We start from the raw sequence: 18,513 nt of genomic DNA, 5'->3' as shown, positions 1-18,513 counted from the left end.
GCGGGAAATTATCAATTTTTTACGATATTATATTAACTAGTGTAAATAAAAGAATATTATCGCTGTTTTATGATTTAAATCAATACAATTTGAAACACATACGCCCTTTCGTTGGAGCATTTAATATGTATATGGAAATCAATCATTGGTGCATTTACTAAATCATAAAACAATTAAGATATCGAAAAATGCTTTTGTACACATAAATATAACCAGCAGAGCTATAAATTGCAATAATAAACATTTTTTCGAAAAAAATCACATAGTACTAAAATTCAAAACAGGGATGATATGTATTTAAATTATTCTATTAAATGAATTAAGCACATTTAGCAAACATTTATGTCGACTATAATTGCTCTATATGAATTGTGTAATAGTTTAGTTTCGTTTTCGAATATTTTCTTTGGATGTGGATGTATGTAATTCAGTTGCATGCCGTTGCAATTGTCGGCATTTAGTTGTCTATTGGCTTTTCAAAAAGCTAAATGTGTTCAGAGATTTTAGTTAAAATTCATACATATACTATTATTCAACATAAATATATACAAACAAGAAATATTTGTTAAAATTCATATGTTTTTACACAAGTTTTAGTTGATTTAGATTAAGTTCAAATAAAAAATATATATATTTAAATAGCTAAACCTGTATTATAATCGATATCGATTGTAATGTTCATAATATTTAAACAAATATCAAATTTGTATATGTGAATGCAAATTTTAATTTGCTTAAATGTACTACATATACATACATATATACTATGAAAATAAGTGTGGCAGTTGGTTAAGTGGAAAATAATTTATATGAAGAAAAATGAAACAGTCATGAAAATTTGGTTAAGTTCTGAATTACAAAAATTAGTGTAACTCAATCTGAAATATTCATAATTTACTCATTAATATTGTAAAAACATACCACCCTAATGTATTTAATAAAAATATTTATGCTAGTATGTATTATACATATTAAACAAACAATGTAACGATTATTGTAGATTTTTAAAACAAATTAAATAAACATGTAATATATTTGAATTTCTTTGATCAAAAAACTATTAATCAAATAACTATTGCACAATAACAAGTGATAAAGATTATAACGATAAAATCAAATTAATCAGATATGCTTATTTATTCAAAAATACCAAGAATATACTATTGAATCGAAACAATGGCATGTGAAAATGAATATGAAGAAAATTTTGAAAATCTTCGGAAACTGTTTAGTGTTAAAAATATTGTATCGTTTAAAATAAATCGCGTAAAATGTTCAGCAGGAAGCAGTTCCGGTGATAATTACATGAGTGTTGTAAAACGTTTGCAAATACAAGGATATTCCGATTGTGACGACCAAAACGATAAAGGTATATCCGAAGTTTTAAAAAATCTTAAATTAATAAAAAACTTAAGTTCAATGTGGTTGATTTTTATTTATTTGTCCAATTCACAATCGGTGTTGTAAGGTTGTATCGTAGTATGTCGTAATTTTTATTATTGATTTGTGTTTGTTTGGTACAATTCAGTTTTGCAATATAAACATCATTAATTATACCCTACACCACTATAGCGGGGAGGGTATTATACATTTGTGCTAATGTTTGTAACATACAAAATTATTGGTCCAATACCCACCTTAAAGTATATTAATCGATTCAGAATCATTTTTTGAGTCGATTAAGACATGTCCGTCTGGCTGTCCATGTAAACTTTGTGCGCAAGGTACACGCCGCAATTTTCAAGATAATTTGATGAAATTTTTTTGGCATTATTTCACATAGCCCTCATACAGCCGTACCTCCAGATTTGTATAGCAATGAAACTCAACAAAACTAACTGTTATTTAAAAATCTATCCTTTTCCCAAATTTACCGAGGATCGGCTCATATTTGACCTATATAAAGCCTCATTTTGAAATTTTAGTTTTTTTTTATCAATAAATTGCTTAAATATTTTGAATTATGGTAATATATATTCAACATAAAAGTTTTTTATAAAAAAATACTCATGGTGTAGGGTATTATATGGCGGCCATGCCCGACTATACTTTCCTACTTGTTTTAAATAAATTCGAACGCTCAACTTTATTAAAACAAACTAATTTATTAGTATTATTCATGAGGTATGGGATTTATAAAAGAAGTTTATTTGTAAAATACTGTTTATCCACCCTAATATTTACACACACTATGTGCATAAACATTGCATACAAAATGACCTTGTTATTTGCATTTAGTGTAGTTAAACAAAATACAACTTATTAAAACAATTATTATAATTATTAATTAAATAAATGAAAATTAATTCATAGCTCCTCCTAAAATTATTAACGAAGGAATTAAAAGTCACTATAAATATTGCGATAAGCGGAATATTAAAGAAAAGGTTAAAGGTAACAAAAATTTATTTTTATTCTAGACCCACCTTAAAGTATACCAATCGGCTCAGAATCACTTTCTGAGTCTGTGTGTCCATGTAAACCTTGTGCGTACGCTATAGGCCGCAATTTTCAAGATAATTTGATGAAATTGGCACAAACTCTTTTCTTGATTCAAGGACGAACGTTATTGAAAATGGTTCAAATCGGTTTATTCTTTCGCCTAGCCCCCATACAACCGTACCCCAGAATCGGGCCTTTAGGCATATAATTACGTTAAAAGTCTATTATGTTAACAAAAATCTGCAAAACTTAATTTTATAGAACGACAAATGACACTACTAATTTTTATAATGATCGGGCCTCATTTGACCCTAGCGATTAAAATCTACATTAATAACTTTAAGGTAGACGTGAATTCCTCTACCAAAATTTATAAGGATAGGCCAATATTTACCCTTACTGCCCTATGAGCCTTCTTGTAGAAAATCTCTTTTCTTTGTCAATAATACGTAAAAATATTACACAATACGGTTAAAGAACAAATTAAATGCTTTATTTTTTAAAATTATCCACTTTTTAAACATACTGACTGGTGTAGGGTATCATATAGTCGGCAATGTCCGTTATACATTCATACTTGTTTTTTGATTCAAAAATCCTAATTGTGTAAAATATTAAAAGAATACATTAGAGTGCTCAGAAAAAAATGAAGCTGCGAATTTTTTTGTTCTTTGTTGGAAAACTATGTAATGTATAAAATTAGTTAACAGATGAAGCATAGGCTCTGAAGTTTTCGGATATATTTACAAGGGGAAATTGATTTTTTTCTTTTTTTAAATTTCTGCCATATGGCTTGACAGCAGGAAAGGAATCATAATTTGCACAGAAAATAGGTAAGATAAAAAAAAAACAAAAAAAATAATATCAAGTTTTTGGGTTACGTTCTAAAAAAGTTCGATTTTTTAAATGTTGGCTTAAAAAAAATTAAAACGTTTAGAAGATCTCTTAAGTTAATTTGGGACAATTTAACACCAAAGTATAAAAATTATAAAAAACACTATCAATGAATAATGCATAATAATTGGAATAATATTATTCCATTATTCAGAAATTTGCACCAAGGTTGGTAATATTTGATATTAGGGTCAAAGTTGCACATTTTGGTCATACAGGGTTTTATTCAAATACGAGTTACTTTTCACCTATTGGTCCTAGCAAATATTGTCCAAAGGAGTTCAGTTAGCTATTTCTTTAATGTTTGCATATTTTACTTTAAGGGTTTAGTCTAATGGAATGCAAGTAAGATATCTATCAAAACAATATTTTTTTAACATAAGAATTAAATTTGTTTTTAATATTTTTTCAAAATGAAAGTTGGGTCACTTGATATAATATGACCTAGATCACATAATCCTTTTCCTTTTTTGGCGATTTATTTTAAATTCTTTGATTTTGTGTGTGAAAGAGATAAAATATCATGACATCAATACAATTAATGAAACCTTTTTCCTCCAAATAATCCAAAAATAACTTCTCAGTGGATCTACTTAACCAGAAAGACATCTACTGTCAAAATTTCAGAATCATAAGTAGTAATGATTATAATCGACTTCGATTAATATGGAATCGAAAAAAGTTGATCGAAAAAATTGAATATAAAATTTGTATGCTATTGACTAATTTTAGCCTTTTGAGATATGCGATGATAAATCAGTCAGTCAGTAATGCGACTCTTTTATACATACATACATATGTATGTACATGTGTATATAGATTATGTAAGAAACACAAGAAGATATTTATAAAAGCTTTTACACAATCAGTAGTTAAAACATCCACATTTAAAAGCTTTTTCTATTAAAAAGAAAAAATATAAATTTTTGCGAGTTTTTTTGAATTATCCCATCAAAAACTCGGCAATAGGTTGTACTTCCATAACCTATTATTATTTAATGACTACTACTTACCGTCTGCATTACTTTTAAGTACTCGAGTAATGACTTTATTTTAATATGATTTATTTTCGACTTTGTCATTTTCTTTGCACATTTTATTTAATTGCATGTTAAGAATTGTGTTTTACAAAACACAACATAAAATTTGTGTTTGAAAACCATTATTTGAAGCGCAATAAAATAACTAAGCAGTGGTGCAGTGAGTAGAACATTTAAGTAACAAACCGAAGTCCGTGGTTCGTATGTACATTTCACTTACTTCTTTTTTATTATTAAAATCAAAACAAAACAAAACCAAACTTACCAAACAACTTCTTAGTAAGTGAAATGTACTTCTTTAACTCCCTTTTTGTAAGCTAGTGTAGAAGTACTTGCCCGCAATGAAATCACCGCGCTAATATGAGTTTAAATCCTAATGAAAAACTAGAGAAAAGAGGTTTTATTAGCATTTTAATTCATTACTATTCAATATAAGTTTTTTCTAGGATGATTACCTACATTGCTTCAAAATGCTAACTACTACTATTAAATATTGTTTTAAAAGCCATTTATGCGCACATTTTATTTTCATTCATAAAACATTAATTTGCACATGTTTTAAGTTTTGTCTGTACTATTTTTTCACTTTCAGAGTTTGTGACCACCCTATAAATAATAAAATGAGTTTTAAAATAAAGCTGATTGAAACAAATTTTATTATAACTATTGTATATTGTGGATCGAATTCTGCTAATATAGGCTGGATATAATTAAATGGTTAAGAATTAGATTGTGCCCTAATTTAAGATAAAAGTTTATTTTTTAGTCAGTTATGAAAGTTAAAGAAAGCCATTTTATGATTGGCTACTTTACAATATATTTTCCGACTTGTATGGTAGCAAGGTTAAATCGTGCACCGATATTGCTAATTTTCCGATATTATTTATTAATAGCATAGCATACTATAATCTTGAACAAGTACATTTTCCACCAATAACTTTTACTTCCTCCAGAACTTACGTAGCCAAGTTTTCGACGTTTCCAAGTTTTGCATTGTTTGCATTATACGCGTGCTTTCGATTTAATTCAGATTGAGGTTATGTGTGAAATTGGTGGAGACCATTTAATACTCAAGATGTAACCTGGTGGGCACCTTTTAAGCTCAATTTATACTGGTAGAGACCATTAAAACTCATAAACTTTATACTGGTTAAGACAAAAATAATACTTTTGATATAACTTAGTTATATACTGAAGGTATAAGTCGCTTGGGGTTTCTCCGATCAAACGTGTGATAACCTGACACTATGTGTGATTGATCAAAATTATAAACTCAAGAAAAACTACCTCTTTGTACGTACTTTCCTCCACTTCGCCGTGGTCTGTGGTGCGTCCAAAAGTCAATGATTATGTGGCGAAACAGGTTTTATTACCATTTATCTCATTAATTTTCAAAATTTTCTTGGGTAAAAATAAAAAGTGTTGAAACTTTTAACTTTAGCACTATGATTCTGTTAAACATAACATTTAATAAGTTTCGCACATTTTTTGTGCATAAAGTCAAAAGTGATTTTAATTTTACAATATTGGTGACAAAGAATATTTATTAAAAGTTTTAGGTACATATGTTCGTTTGTTTGTTCGTCAATCACGCCTAAACGGCTGAACCGATTTTCTTAAAATTTGGAACATTGGTAGATCTATTCTTGTAGGCTATATCGTTTTTCAAAACTTTGACTAGGAGCACAAAGAAGGGTTACGGTTACGAAAGTTAAACCAAGAGGGGACAATATGTATATTTTAGAAGCCCATCAAAAGGGGGCAAAAACGGGTAAAAGGGAGTTCCATTAAATATTGTTCACAAAAAAGTTATAAGGATTTCTTCATAAGGAGACCTTAAGAATTTTGAATGAATAAATATTTAAGTATGCATAATGTTATAAAGCCACTAAAACCCCCGGATAACGTCTGGTATAAAAATCTAGTCTCTGCCAGTATAAATCTAGTCTGTTCTTAAAAGGGTAATACCTTAATCTGCTGATCTTACAAATTGAGTATCATTATGAGACAACGGTCCACATGTAGTTGTTGATGCAAAATGGATAATTTCGAAAATATTATGTCATTTCGAATACGCATCAGTTACAAAATAGTAAAAACCATTAAAAGCACTGACAATATACATATATATGTATGTATATGTGTTAAAGGTTTATTTGTTATATGACACGATTCTAAAGAGTTGCTGAACAAATTTCTTCTAAGATAGAACAAGCAATTACTATCTCTTTATCAGGTTTTAGTCTGAATAAAACATCAACACGTCCAAATTCTTTAGAATTAACATATTCGATCTTGAATCTTGTGTTATTATTTCAATCCTATTTTAAAATATTTGTACAAAGTAATATTTCCAGGAAACTTGATTAAAATCAGACTTGTCATTCCGTTATTGATCTAGTCATACCTGTAAATATTGATCATAGAGCCACAAAAGTATGTATATTCTGGATCATAATTAAATTTAAATACGATCTAGTCATACCTGTCCGTCCGTACGTCTGTCTGTTGAAATAACGATAGGGTCCGAACGGACCCTATCGCTTTCGCATATCCCTCATACAAATGGCCCCCTGGAAACAGTTTTAAACGGTCATAACTGTTTTCAGAATGCGAGTAAGCATTTCGACATAAATATGTTTGTTATGAGCCAGATTTTATATCTACCTCATATAATGACTTCAACGCCTATTACTGGCTTAAAAATACGAGTGTTGCGCTAAAAGTCGTTTCTCACGATTAAAAATCTATCTAGCTTAGAAAATTACTTTAACGATCATTACTGCCTTAATAATAAGATCATATGAGTTAAAATCTCTCCACCAAATTATATGATGATCGGTCTACAATTGACTCTAATCTCCATATAATGTCCCCACACAAAATGACTTCAACTGTAGTACTGTTAACAAAAAACACATATATGGATCCAGTCTGACCGCAGGGTACATACATACAAACACATGTTAATCTTCATGTACATGTAGATAGATTATATACATATGTATATGTTCATATGTAAAATATCTTTATTTTCAGATGAATACATACTGTCCCTCATTATAAAACGACAAATTCCAAGTTTATCAAGACGACAACTTTACCGATGTGATGAAGCGTTTTGTAATGAAATCAATGCATACAATCATATTGTTCCGCTATTGGAGCAATATATGACTGACACAATATTTCCAAAATGTTATTATGCTGGTCACGATGATATGGGCGAAATAATTGTTTTGGAAGATCTAAAAGAAATTGGTTATCGAATGCAAAATCGTTTAACAGGTTTAGAACTAAACTGTTGCGAATTGGTGATGAAGGTCAGTATGGAGGGAAGTACATATCTAAATTTTCGAAGTTTAAATTTAAATTATTTTTTTACTATTTTTAGCAACTGGCAAAACTCCATGCCGCCTCAATAGCAGCAAAGCAATTAGACAATAAAATGTTTCGAGATAAATGCAAACAAATTAATGAAATAGTCTATTGCCAGGAGGCGGAAGAATTTTACAAAAACATACTGGACACTTCAATACAGGAATCTCTCAACAGTTTGCGAGCTTCAAATGTTGATGATTGCCTGACTGAACCAATACGTTTGATAGAAAAACTTCAGTACAAATTATTTAGCCAAATACAAAACTGTATAACGAATTCAAGTGATCATATGAATGTAATGTGTCATGGTGATCTTTGGGTCAATAACATTATGTTTACTACGTCATTTGCAAATATAACTACAGCAGCAACGAAAATCGATACTACATCCCATGAATCAAATCATCTCTACTGCTCGCCATGTAGTGTTAAATTCTTTGATTTACAAGCAATGCGTTATACTTCACCCGTATTTGATATACTTCACTTTATTTACACAAGTACAAAACGAGATCTTCGAGAATTGTATACGAAGCATTTGCTAGAAATTTATTATCTGGCATTATCGGCTAATCTGGAAAAACAATTCGTACATTCGATCGCGGAATTAGATGCAATTCGCTCAACATTTTCCCTGCGAAACATTACCGACGAGTATTATAAACATGTTCTCTATGGTTTGGCAATTTCTATGTGGATTCTGCCTGCAGTAACTTTTGATCCCAATAATATCCCAAATTTGGATATGATAAGCGAAATGAATAAGAGCGCAAAAGAAATCAAGTGTACTCAAAAGTTGACACCAGAATACCATTCTCGTCTAAAGGACTTGGCACTGGAGTTCTATCAAAATGGCTATTTAAATTTTTTGCTCAATAATGATTGATTTTAATTTTACTATAAATAATCTATCGGTTTAACGATAATAGGAGGTTGAGATTATGGGGCTTAATGTATTTTTTTCTTGAACTGACTTAAATAAAATAAAAAATGTATGTATATTTTAATAACAATTATATTTAACTTTGGCACATGGCGTTTTTCGCGAATGTTTAGCGTAAATAATAGTGAACATTGTTAATTTTTCTGAAAAATTTGCTATATAACCAGTTTTATAAGGCAACAATTTCATTTACTGCTTCTTGTTTGATACATTTCTCAATAATTTTTAAATTTAAATATTATTTCTGTGAACTTTACTGAAATAATGTTCCTATCACGAAATTAGCTTCATAAATCATAATTATTACGAACTTTAGAGCGGGTTTCTTACTCCTCAGTTAAACTAGCCTTTACTTGCTGTTATATTAAACTCGGAACAAATTTAGGCGGACTTTAACCGATGATTGCGTTTTTCAGTTTTAGATTTAAGCTCAGTTAACTTTGTTAGTATTGCCAACTTTCCACTCAAAAACATAAACAATGAACAGCTGTTACTTTTGTAAAATAGCAAATTTTGGAAACAGTTGTAATTCAGGTCTGAGTTGGGGAACAACTCTCGCGTCATCGTTTTTATTTCTTAAGGACGGTCAGGCTTGTGCTTGTTGCTGGGCTTTCGACAGAATTACTTCTCACCCCGCACTAATTTAATGCACTACTTCGTATAACTGTTCTAAGTTATGCGTTGTCTTCATTAAACGCGTGCTTTCGTTTTACCTCAGAGTGAGGTTATGTTTTTTATTGGTGGAGACCATAGAATACTCACGATAACCTGGTGGAGACCATTTAAACTCAAATATAAACTGGTGGAGACCATTAAAACTCTGGAACTTTTTTCTGGTGGAGACCATTAATACTTTTGATGAAATCAAGTCCGGATGCTCCAACTTCCTATATGAAGGTATAGGTCGGTTGGTGGGGTTTTCTCTGGACAAACTTGTGATAACCTGACAATATGAGTGCTTGATGCACCGCCATCCTAATTAAAACCCAAAAAAATTTTTTTTGGAAAAAAAATTAAATAAACATTTAAAACAATAATAAATAAAACAAAACAAATCAGAACATTGCAATTTACTTAAATATTAAGTTTTTGTTCTTCCGAAATCATTGTTTTATTGTTTTTGTTAATTGTGTTTTCTCACTTATAACTTAAGTTTAATTGACCAATAACACTCAGTTAAATTAAGATAATAAGTAACTTTACTGATCACTGAAAAACACGAAACATATTTTAAACCAGTTAAACAAATTTAGGCGGACTTTAACCGATGATTGCGTTTTTCAGTTTTAGATTTAAGCTCAGTTAACTTTGTTAGTATTGCCAACTTTCCACTCAAAAACATAAACAATGAACAGCTGTTACTTTTGTAAAATAGCAAATTTTAGAAACAGTTGTAATTCAGGTCTGAGTTGGGGAACAACTCTCGCGTCATCGTTTTTATTTCTTAAGGACGGTCAGGCTTGTGCTTGTTGCTGGGCTTTCGACAGAATTACTTCTCACCCCGCACTAATTTAATGCACTACTTCGTATAACTGTTCTAAGTTATGCGTTGTCTTCATTAAACGCGTGCTTTCGTTTTACCTCAGAGTGAGGTTATGTTTTTTATTGGTGGAGACCATAGAATACTCACGATATAACCTGGTGGAGACCATTTAAACTCAAATATAAACTGGTGGAGACCATTAAAACTCTGGAACTTTTTTCTGGTGGAGACCATTAATACTTTTGATGAAATCAAGTCCGGATGCTCCAACTTCCTATATGAAGGTATAGGTCGGTTGGTGGGGTTTTCTCTGGACAAACTTGTGATAACCTGACAATATGAGTGCTTGATGCACCGCCATCCTAATTAAAACCCAAAAAAATTTTTTTTTGGAAAAAAAATTAAATAAACATTTAAAACAATAATAAATAAAACAAAACAAATCAGAACATTGCAATTTACTTAAAATATTAAGTTTTTGTTCTTCCGAAATCATTGTTTTATTGTTTTTGTTAATTGTGTTTTCTCACTTATAACTTAAGTTTAATTGACCAATAACACTCAGTTAAATTAAGATAATAAGTAACTTTACTGATCACTGAAAAACACGAAACATATTTTAAACCAGTTAAACCTGGAATGAAGATTATATTTATCAGAAAAACTTACCCTTAGTATTCACTATAAAAAGTAATCAAAATAATTTCATACATTTGCAAAATACGTGCATTGATAAAATAGAAAAAGTAGTTGCAACATCTTTTATAAAATGACAAAATAATTTGATTTTTTCCCTGTAAATTCGTTTAAGGCAACAGAGTGTCCGTGTATTAGAAATATGGAAATACATAGTACAAGATATTGATAAATTTGATTTAAGTTTAATAAAAAAATTATAAAATATCTCTTACTGATAAAATAATTTAATACAACAAAATCATACATAGTTCTTCTGATTTTGAATATGTTGTAAAATTTATTTTTCACCAAGCACATTTCTATGTCAATTTCTAGCAGTATTCAGAATGAAAAAAAGTGTTCTAAAATATTTTATTTGAATACAGCGAATAATCTTTTGGAATAATAATGGTTTTAGTATTAACAAATTATAAAATAGTAATAAAACATTAAGAAATTACGAATTTTACTTGTTTCCACCCCAGCCAAGGAATCCTTTAACGAATCCAGATATACCTTTCTTTCCAGGCGATTGTAGTTTATCTTCCAATGATGGAAACTCGACATAATTAAGTGCTAAATCAAAGAATAGTGGTTTACAGGGAATTGCCTCCATTTCAGGTGTCATCTTAAATACGTTAGGGTTCTTTGTGTGCAGTGATTGATCCTCTTTGTATTGGGATAGACGTTCAAACAGAGGTTTAGATGATTTTTGTGATTTTGATGTAAAAATAGGATCATCCGAATTGTCATCTTCGAGAACACTGTAGGCATGAGCTGAAAACTTGCAGCTATCTATAATTGAAATTAGTTTCTTTAGCTCGTTTGCCATATTGAATTCAGCGCTTGGTTTGTTCTTTAGGGCTTCATTCGCATAATTTGAGGAACGTTCATACAGGGCCACAGCTTCCTTCCATTTCTTCATATCGATAAGTGTTAGTGCAATATAGTAACAGCGGAATGCCTTAAATGTCAAAGATAAGTTTTCTACCTCGGCTTGGTAAACCGAATCGTCTTCCATGCCGTTAATTTGCTGCATTTCAGTTACATTTTGCAATATGATCTCATACAAACGAGTTAAGTCCTGAGGACGCACACGTTTTCCTTCGACATAATTGACTTCAGTTTTTTGATTTGGATCATCAAAGTTTGCCTTAGCTTGATCGACCAAACACAAATTACGCTGTAAAGTACGACTGTGGCGAATGTATGACAGATACGCCAAAAGGTACTGAACTCCTGACACAGTTTGGCCTGTAGTTAAAGAACGCAATTTGGGATCCTGCTTAATTTCCTCCTTCACAGCTTGTATGGCATCTTTGCAGTCCATTAAAGTACGTTCGATTAATTCTATCTTCGACTCCACCTTTGAAGTCTTCTCAAGACCCTTGTCTAATTCTTGAGCGCTTAGTAAAAATAGACGAACCTTTTCGGGGCGAACAGTTACTTTACGTCCACGCCATTCAATAGTTTGTAGACCTTCACTGCTTTCCGTTTTAGTCTTATTGACCAGATCATCAAGATTTTCAAGCAAACCTTGTGCACGGAACTCTAATAAATCATCCATATTACCGCCAGCGGCATGGCCACCACTTATGTAGTAAGCACAGTAGCGCAAATTAGGTGTAAATTCGTTCACCTTGGCACGGTACAACTCCTGTTCATCTTCAGGCAATGCCTTTGTTAAATTTTCATAGACAACTTGAGCACGTTTCAAATGTTCTCCAGCAGTTTTCCACAGTTGCAGTTCAAAGTGCAAAGTTCCATGCATCCATGATACATAAGCTTCACATTCCAATTTTGTACGAGCATCGAAAGCTTCAGACTAAAATTAAAAATTACCCTGGTTATAATCAACTAAAATTTTAAAGTATGTATCAAAGTTATACTTTGGTATGTATGTTTTATACAAAATAAACACAAAGAAGTTCAGATGTGTAATAATCCATTTTTAATCCGTCGATTACCTTTTAAGTTTGGCTATTTGCTTAAGAACTTAACCTAATTTAAATTGCTTATATTTTACTTACATTGCACAATTCCTGCAATTGCAGAGCATAAGAACAAGCCTTTCTCAATTTACTGACTAAATGAAACCGTTTACGAGGCTCGGTATTTGATTCCTGCTTAAGCTGCATCGCATAAGCCCAAGCCCGTTCGGCACTTATCAATGGAATATGAATAAAACGTTCATCTGCTCGCTTTCCTGTCAATTGTCCCAAAGTAACGTCACGTCGCTTAAAGTGCCTTTTATCGCCCTGGGGAAACTTAAGTGCTTTACGCAAACGACGAATTCTTCTCGTACAGTATCCCCGGTAACGTTGAAAGTCGCCGTGACGCAAGCCATGTTGTTGCTGGGCCTCCTTAATCATATGCAAAACTGAAATTTAACTCAATGTTGTTAAGGAAAAATGTTTTTATTTAAAAGTAAACTGAAAGTGAAAGTAAACGAAAATTATTGTAGGTTATATGGACACTGAATTTCCAAATAGTTTCGAAATCTTGAAAAGGATACTCTCAACTGTAAAAACTTTTACAGGTTCGTTTTGAGCAGGAGCCTGCTCTGTCTCACTTTTGTCAACATTTTCCGGGGGATTGCTTTCTTCAACCATTATGTTTATTAAAATTTTCCTTTAGTTGGCAAAAAATATATGTCCAGCCTCAGAGCTCAACGAATGACAGGAATGCACTTTTGTGAACTGTCAAAACGTCATCAATGTTAAACATATAACAACTCTGTTAATTATCATGCTTGTAATAAATAGTAGTATTTAATATATATAAACACATTATAAAATGTTTGCCGTTAAATTAAATAAAATATACATACATATGTAAATTAGACCGACTCACTTTATATGGAAAGCAAACACGTGTTTTTGTTAGCCCTCTCAAAATTAACCTTACTTTGTTTTATGATGATTCCTAAAATATTATTAATCTAGAGATGATCGTTCGTGAGCTAGACCAAGGTATTTTGGAATTATTTTTTTAAATTTTTGTTTTGCCTTGAAACAAAATATCCAATATGAGGTATCGTTTGAAAGGGTTTTTAGAGCCTGTCTGCTCATAATTGTCATATTCCAAAATATTTAAAATTGTTAGGTTATTCACTAATAAAAATAAAATGTATACACAATTTTGCACACCACTAGACTTAGCTTCAAAAATGATAACACATATTGTAAGAAATTCAGCTAGATAGACTAGAAATATTTTGGGAACCATTATAAAATATAACAAAGATTATTTGAAGCTGGTTAAAAAATTTAATTTAACATGAAAAATCGAGTCCCCCATACGATATTTTCGTGAAAACTGTCCCGCTTACAAATAGACAACACTTAACCGAAAATATTTTGGGTAATATCATATTACATAATAGTGGATATTTTAAGGGTGGTAACTCAGGCACCATTTTTTGTGAGTCGGTCTAATGTACATACTTTTAAAATAATGGATATTAAAATCCATATAAATTTTGAACTTCGAAAATAAAATGAAGTTTGTTTCATCAACTCTTTTTAATTTATCTCTTTAGTGTAGCCATGATTTAATTTTATTTTTTGTAAATAAAAATATATAATATAATTTCAAAAAACTTTAACTTATATACACACATTTATGTATGTAAAAAAATTACATTCAATTGATAAAAATGTTTGTTTTTTGGCATACAAATACGCAAGCAGAAATTAAAATTTATAACTAAAAAATTAAAAATGTCATTGTTTAATAAAAGATTAATTAAATAATTGTAAGAACAATATTTTTCGGTTAAAATGACATGAGTACAATTTCGTCAAATTTTGATAAAAACATAGGTATTTAAAACAATATTAAATTTAAAAAAAAAAACATTTTTGGAAAAATGTATTTATGTTTTAATAAAACAATAGAAAGTATATTAAATTGACAACACAAATACAAAAATGTTGAATGCCTTTCGAGTCTTTCGTGTAAAAGTTCATTAATTTACGAAGTTACATTATTTTGACAAATATTTTCAATTTATTTGCAATTTTATTTGTCCCCAACTAATAAAAACAAACAACTAATTTTGTTAAATATCCGATAAAAATTTGAGATGAAATAAATAAAAATGAAATTACAAATAAACGGGTTGTAATTCAGAGGCCGTGTGTAATTAGGGGTTGAATAATGAATGTGAGTGTGAATGACGAATAAGTGCAGACAGACCTGAGCTACCTATTTAAACAATCACTTAGGGTTTCCCCTAATTCTCGTCTGTCTGTGACAAAAAGTGAATTAGAGTTAACCAAGTGGTTAGACGTTAGTGGGAATCACTTAATAAATCAATTTAAACGTTTACAACAGTAATTTTTTAATGTGTAATTTTAAAGAAAGGAACTTTATTGTCCAAATATCAATTAAAATGATTAAATTAGTTTGATAACTCAAATATCAAAAACAAGTAACCTAAGTCAAGTGTTTTACGCAATTCTAGTAGATATTAGGCCAGTGAAAACGTAACATAAAATTGTATTGCTACAATGATAAAAAATTGAAAAACTAGCAATCTGATTTTTTTGCCGGTGTAAGTGTTATTCAATTCTGTTGTGGTCTTCAAATTCGTAAATAAATACAAGGTTGCATTAAATGTGCTTAAAATGTTTTTAATAAAAACATAAGGTTTTAATGCTCTTATAAGCAACTAATAATTGCTTCAAATGCAAGTAGTGAATTTTGACATTTTCTTTTTAAATATTTGGGGCCACGCAGCTAGGCGTTTGCCATTTTTTATTTAAACAAATTAATAATTTTACAGGTAAAAAACGAATAATTTTAACAATTGCCATTAATATGCAGTATTAAAGCTAAATAAAGTTAAAATATAACTCGGAAAACAAAAGAAATTTACGAATACTTACTAGCTCAAAGTTGAGGTTATAAACATATGTACATTTGTACATACTTTCACTCTTTAATAACTGCAATTTAGCTTTTGTTTAAATGTGATGTAAAAAAGTCTGCTTTGTTGTCATTTAAGACCCAAAAAGTAATTTCATAAACGAGACGTGTATTCAATAATAACTGTTTGTATATTTGTATTTGATTAGGATGGCTAACCGAAGGGACAACGAGGAGACAGACAAGCAGACACGTATTGCTATCGTAAGTGATGACAAGTGCAAGCCAAAACGTTGTCGCCAAGAATGCAAAAAATCCTGTCCTGTGGTGCGTATGGGTAAATTGTGTATTGAGGTCGGACCTACTTCGAAAATTGCTTCATTGTCTGAGGAACTATGTATTGGTTGCGGTATATGTGTCAAGGTAAGTTAAAAAATCATGATAACATATGTAAATGTTTTACGTGGTTTAAAATATATTTTCTCTGTTTTAGAAATGTCCTTTTGAAGCCATTACCATTATTAATATTCCTAGCAATTTAGAAAAGCATACCACACATCGGTACGGCAAGAATTCGTTTAAACTACATCGTTTACCCATACCGCGTCCTGGGGAAGTGTTAGGTTTAGTAGGGCAGAACGGTATAGGAAAGTCAACAGCTCTAAAAATTCTAGCAGGCAAACAAAAACCTAACTTGGGCCGTTATATCGATCCCCCAGACTGGACTGAAATTTTGGCCTATTTCCGCGGATCTGAATTGCAGAATTACTTTACGAAAATTCTTGAAGATAATCTAAGAGCTTTGGTAAAGCCTCAATATGTCGATCAAATTCCCAAGGCTGTACGCGGTGCTGTATCCGAACTTTTGGACAAAAAGAATGAACGTGAAAATCAAACTGAAATTTGCGAAATGTTAGATCTTACACATATTCGTGATCGCAATGTTGGTGAATTGTCTGGTGGAGAATTGCAGCGTTTTGCTATTGCTATGGTGTGTATTCAAAACGGTGATATTTTCATGTTCGATGAACCTTCTTCGTATTTGGATGTCAAACAACGTTTGAATGCTGCTTTAACGATACGAAGTTTGTTGCATCCCACAAAGTATGTATATATTTACTTGTCCTTAACAGTCTTATTGATATTACTGATTTTTGTTTATTATAGATTCATCATTGTTGTCGAGCACGATTTATCTGTGTTGGACTATTTGTCCGATTTCATTTGTTGTTTGTATGGTGTTCCTGGTTGTTATGGTGTCGTTACTATGCCTTTCTCCGTGCGCGAAGGTATAAACATTTTCTTGGATGGTTTTGTTCCTACCGAAAACATGCGTTTCCGTACTGAATCATTAACCTTTAAGGTAAGTTAAATTGTTAAAAATATACACAAATTGATATTTGCTTGTTTTTTTAGGTTTCCGAATCGGCAACAGAGGAAGAAGTCAAGCGTATGAATCACTATGTGTATCCTTCTATGACAAAAACTTTGGGTAAATTCTCGTTGACTGTTCAACAAGGTCACTTCAGCGACTCTGAAATTTTGGTATTGCTTGGTGAAAACGGTACGGGAAAAACTACATTCATTCGTATGTTGGCCGGTAACTTGCAACCTGATAGTAACGTTGATTTGCCTGTATTGAATATTTCCTACAAGCCCCAAAAAATTTCGCCCAAATATCAAAATCATGTTCGTCATTTATTGCACGAAAAGATACGCGATGCTTACGTTCATCCTCAATTCATTGCCGATGTCATGAAGCCAATGAAAATTGAAGAAATTATGGATCAAGAAGTACAAAACTTGTCTGGTGGTGAATTGCAACGTGTTGCATTAGTTTTGTGTTTAGGTAAGCCTGCCGATGTTTATCTAATCGATGAACCCTCTGCTTACTTGGATTCAGAACAACGTTTAGTAGCTGCCAAGGTCATTAAGCGGTGAGTTTTACTTCTATGAAGCTTTTAATTAATTATTAAAAACTAATCGCTTATTTCTTTTAGTTATATTCTTCACGCAAAACGTACCGGTTTTGTAGTAGAGCACGATTTCATTATGGCTACTTACTTGGCTGACCGTGTCATTGTCTTGGAAGGTCAACCCTCAGTGAAAACTACTGCATTTTCTCCACAGTCCTTGTTGAATGGCATGAATCGTTTCTTGGAGTTATTGGGTATAACCTTCCGCCGCGATCCCAACAACTTTAGACCACGCATCAACAAAAACAATTCCGTGAAGGTATGTTATTTGATTCATTATTAACATTAAAACTACCACTGACCATTTTACGTACTTTTTAGGATACTGAGCAAAAACGTTCCGGTCAATTCTTCTTTTTAGAAGATGAAGGCAGATAAACATTCTGAACTTTTATAGAGCCATTCAATATGAAGACAGTTTTTTAAGACGCCACATTACAATAATTCTTAATTAACTCAATAATCAACATCTTACAAATATTTTCTACATAATTTTTTCTACTTTGTATTTTACTATAGTTTTTTTGTATTTTAGTTAACATAATTTTAATTGTTTTCTTTAATGCATACCTTTTTCAATAGCAAGACAAAAAAATTAAAATACAATTTAGTTAAATAAAGCGTAACAAAAATCAATAAATAAATAAAGTTATGCAAGAAAAATAAAAAATGTTCGCCTGCATAACGAAAAACCAAGAAAAAAAATTTCTTTAAAATTTTGGTTCAATTCCATATACGTATGTATGTATATGCCACACATCTGGGTTATGATGGTTATTAAAGCAACGTATTTTTATCACTTTT

The 18,513-nt window shown here is 30.9% G+C and overlaps 3 protein-coding genes across 3 annotated transcripts; 2 read left to right on the top strand and 1 right to left on the bottom strand.

Annotated features, from left to right (window-relative positions):
• The first annotated feature begins 993 nt into the window (after positions 1 to 993).
• LOC111685538 lies at positions 994 to 8,758 on the top strand. Its single transcript, XM_023447804.2, has 3 exons — positions 994 to 1,369; positions 7,416 to 7,699; positions 7,771 to 8,758. Exons 1-3 carry the CDS (start codon positions 1,177 to 1,179, stop codon positions 8,641 to 8,643), a joined length of 1,350 nt encoding a protein of 449 aa, XP_023303572.2. The 5' UTR covers positions 994 to 1,176; the 3' UTR covers positions 8,644 to 8,758.
• Positions 8,759 to 10,984: 2,226 nt separating this feature from the next.
• On the bottom strand, positions 10,985 to 13,553 carry LOC111685535 (signal recognition particle subunit SRP68). Its single transcript, XM_023447800.2, has 3 exons — positions 13,377 to 13,553; positions 12,892 to 13,241; positions 10,985 to 12,686 (listed from the first exon to the last, which is right to left on the bottom strand). Exons 1-3 carry the CDS (start codon positions 13,471 to 13,473, stop codon positions 11,328 to 11,330), a joined length of 1,806 nt encoding a protein of 601 aa, XP_023303568.2. The 5' UTR covers positions 13,474 to 13,553; the 3' UTR covers positions 10,985 to 11,327.
• Positions 13,554 to 15,505: 1,952 nt separating this feature from the next.
• On the top strand, positions 15,506 to 18,424 carry LOC111685532 (protein Pixie). The gene is made up of 7 exons (XM_023447797.2): positions 15,506 to 15,650; positions 15,943 to 16,156; positions 16,227 to 16,837; positions 16,901 to 17,096; positions 17,150 to 17,670; positions 17,734 to 17,968; positions 18,031 to 18,424. Exons 2-7 carry the CDS (start codon positions 15,944 to 15,946, stop codon positions 18,085 to 18,087), a joined length of 1,833 nt encoding a protein of 610 aa, XP_023303565.1. The 5' UTR covers positions 15,506 to 15,650; position 15,943; the 3' UTR covers positions 18,088 to 18,424.
• The last annotated feature ends 89 nt before the right edge of the window (positions 18,425 to 18,513 follow it).

Source organism: Lucilia cuprina, chromosome 5 (assembly GCF_022045245.1).
Source record: "Lucilia cuprina isolate Lc7/37 chromosome 5, ASM2204524v1, whole genome shotgun sequence".
Taxonomy (NCBI): domain Eukaryota; kingdom Metazoa; phylum Arthropoda; class Insecta; order Diptera; family Calliphoridae; genus Lucilia; species Lucilia cuprina.
The sequence above is the reverse complement of the archived record's forward strand: the minus strand, read 5'-3'. Positions and strand labels throughout refer to the sequence as shown.

Excerpts from the sequence above, each read along its gene's own strand:
- LOC111685535 (XM_023447800.2), bottom strand. The coding sequence starts at position 13,473 with ATGGTTGAAGAAAGCAATCCCCCGGAAAATGTTGACAAAAGTGAGACA. Across the intron at positions 13,242-13,376 it reads AAAAGTTTTTACAGTTGAGA|TTTTGCATATGATTAAGGAG; the intron begins GTATCCTTTTCA and ends GTTAAATTTCAG. Across the intron at positions 12,687-12,891 it reads AATTGCAGGAATTGTGCAAT|TCTGAAGCTTTCGATGCTCG; the intron begins GTAAGTAAAATA and ends TTTTAATTTTAG.
- LOC111685532 (XM_023447797.2), top strand. The coding sequence starts at position 15,944 with ATGGCTAACCGAAGGGACAACGAGGAGACAGACAAGCAGACACGTATT. Across the intron at positions 16,838-16,900 it reads AGTTTGTTGCATCCCACAAA|ATTCATCATTGTTGTCGAGC; the intron begins GTATGTATATAT and ends TGTTTATTATAG. Across the intron at positions 17,671-17,733 it reads GCTGCCAAGGTCATTAAGCG|TTATATTCTTCACGCAAAAC; the intron begins GTGAGTTTTACT and ends TATTTCTTTTAG.
- LOC111685538 (XM_023447804.2), top strand. The coding sequence starts at position 1,177 with ATGGCATGTGAAAATGAATATGAAGAAAATTTTGAAAATCTTCGGAAA. Across the intron at positions 1,370-7,415 it reads TGACGACCAAAACGATAAAG|ATGAATACATACTGTCCCTC; the intron begins GTATATCCGAAG and ends CTTTATTTTCAG. Across the intron at positions 7,700-7,770 it reads GTTGCGAATTGGTGATGAAG|CAACTGGCAAAACTCCATGC; the intron begins GTCAGTATGGAG and ends TACTATTTTTAG.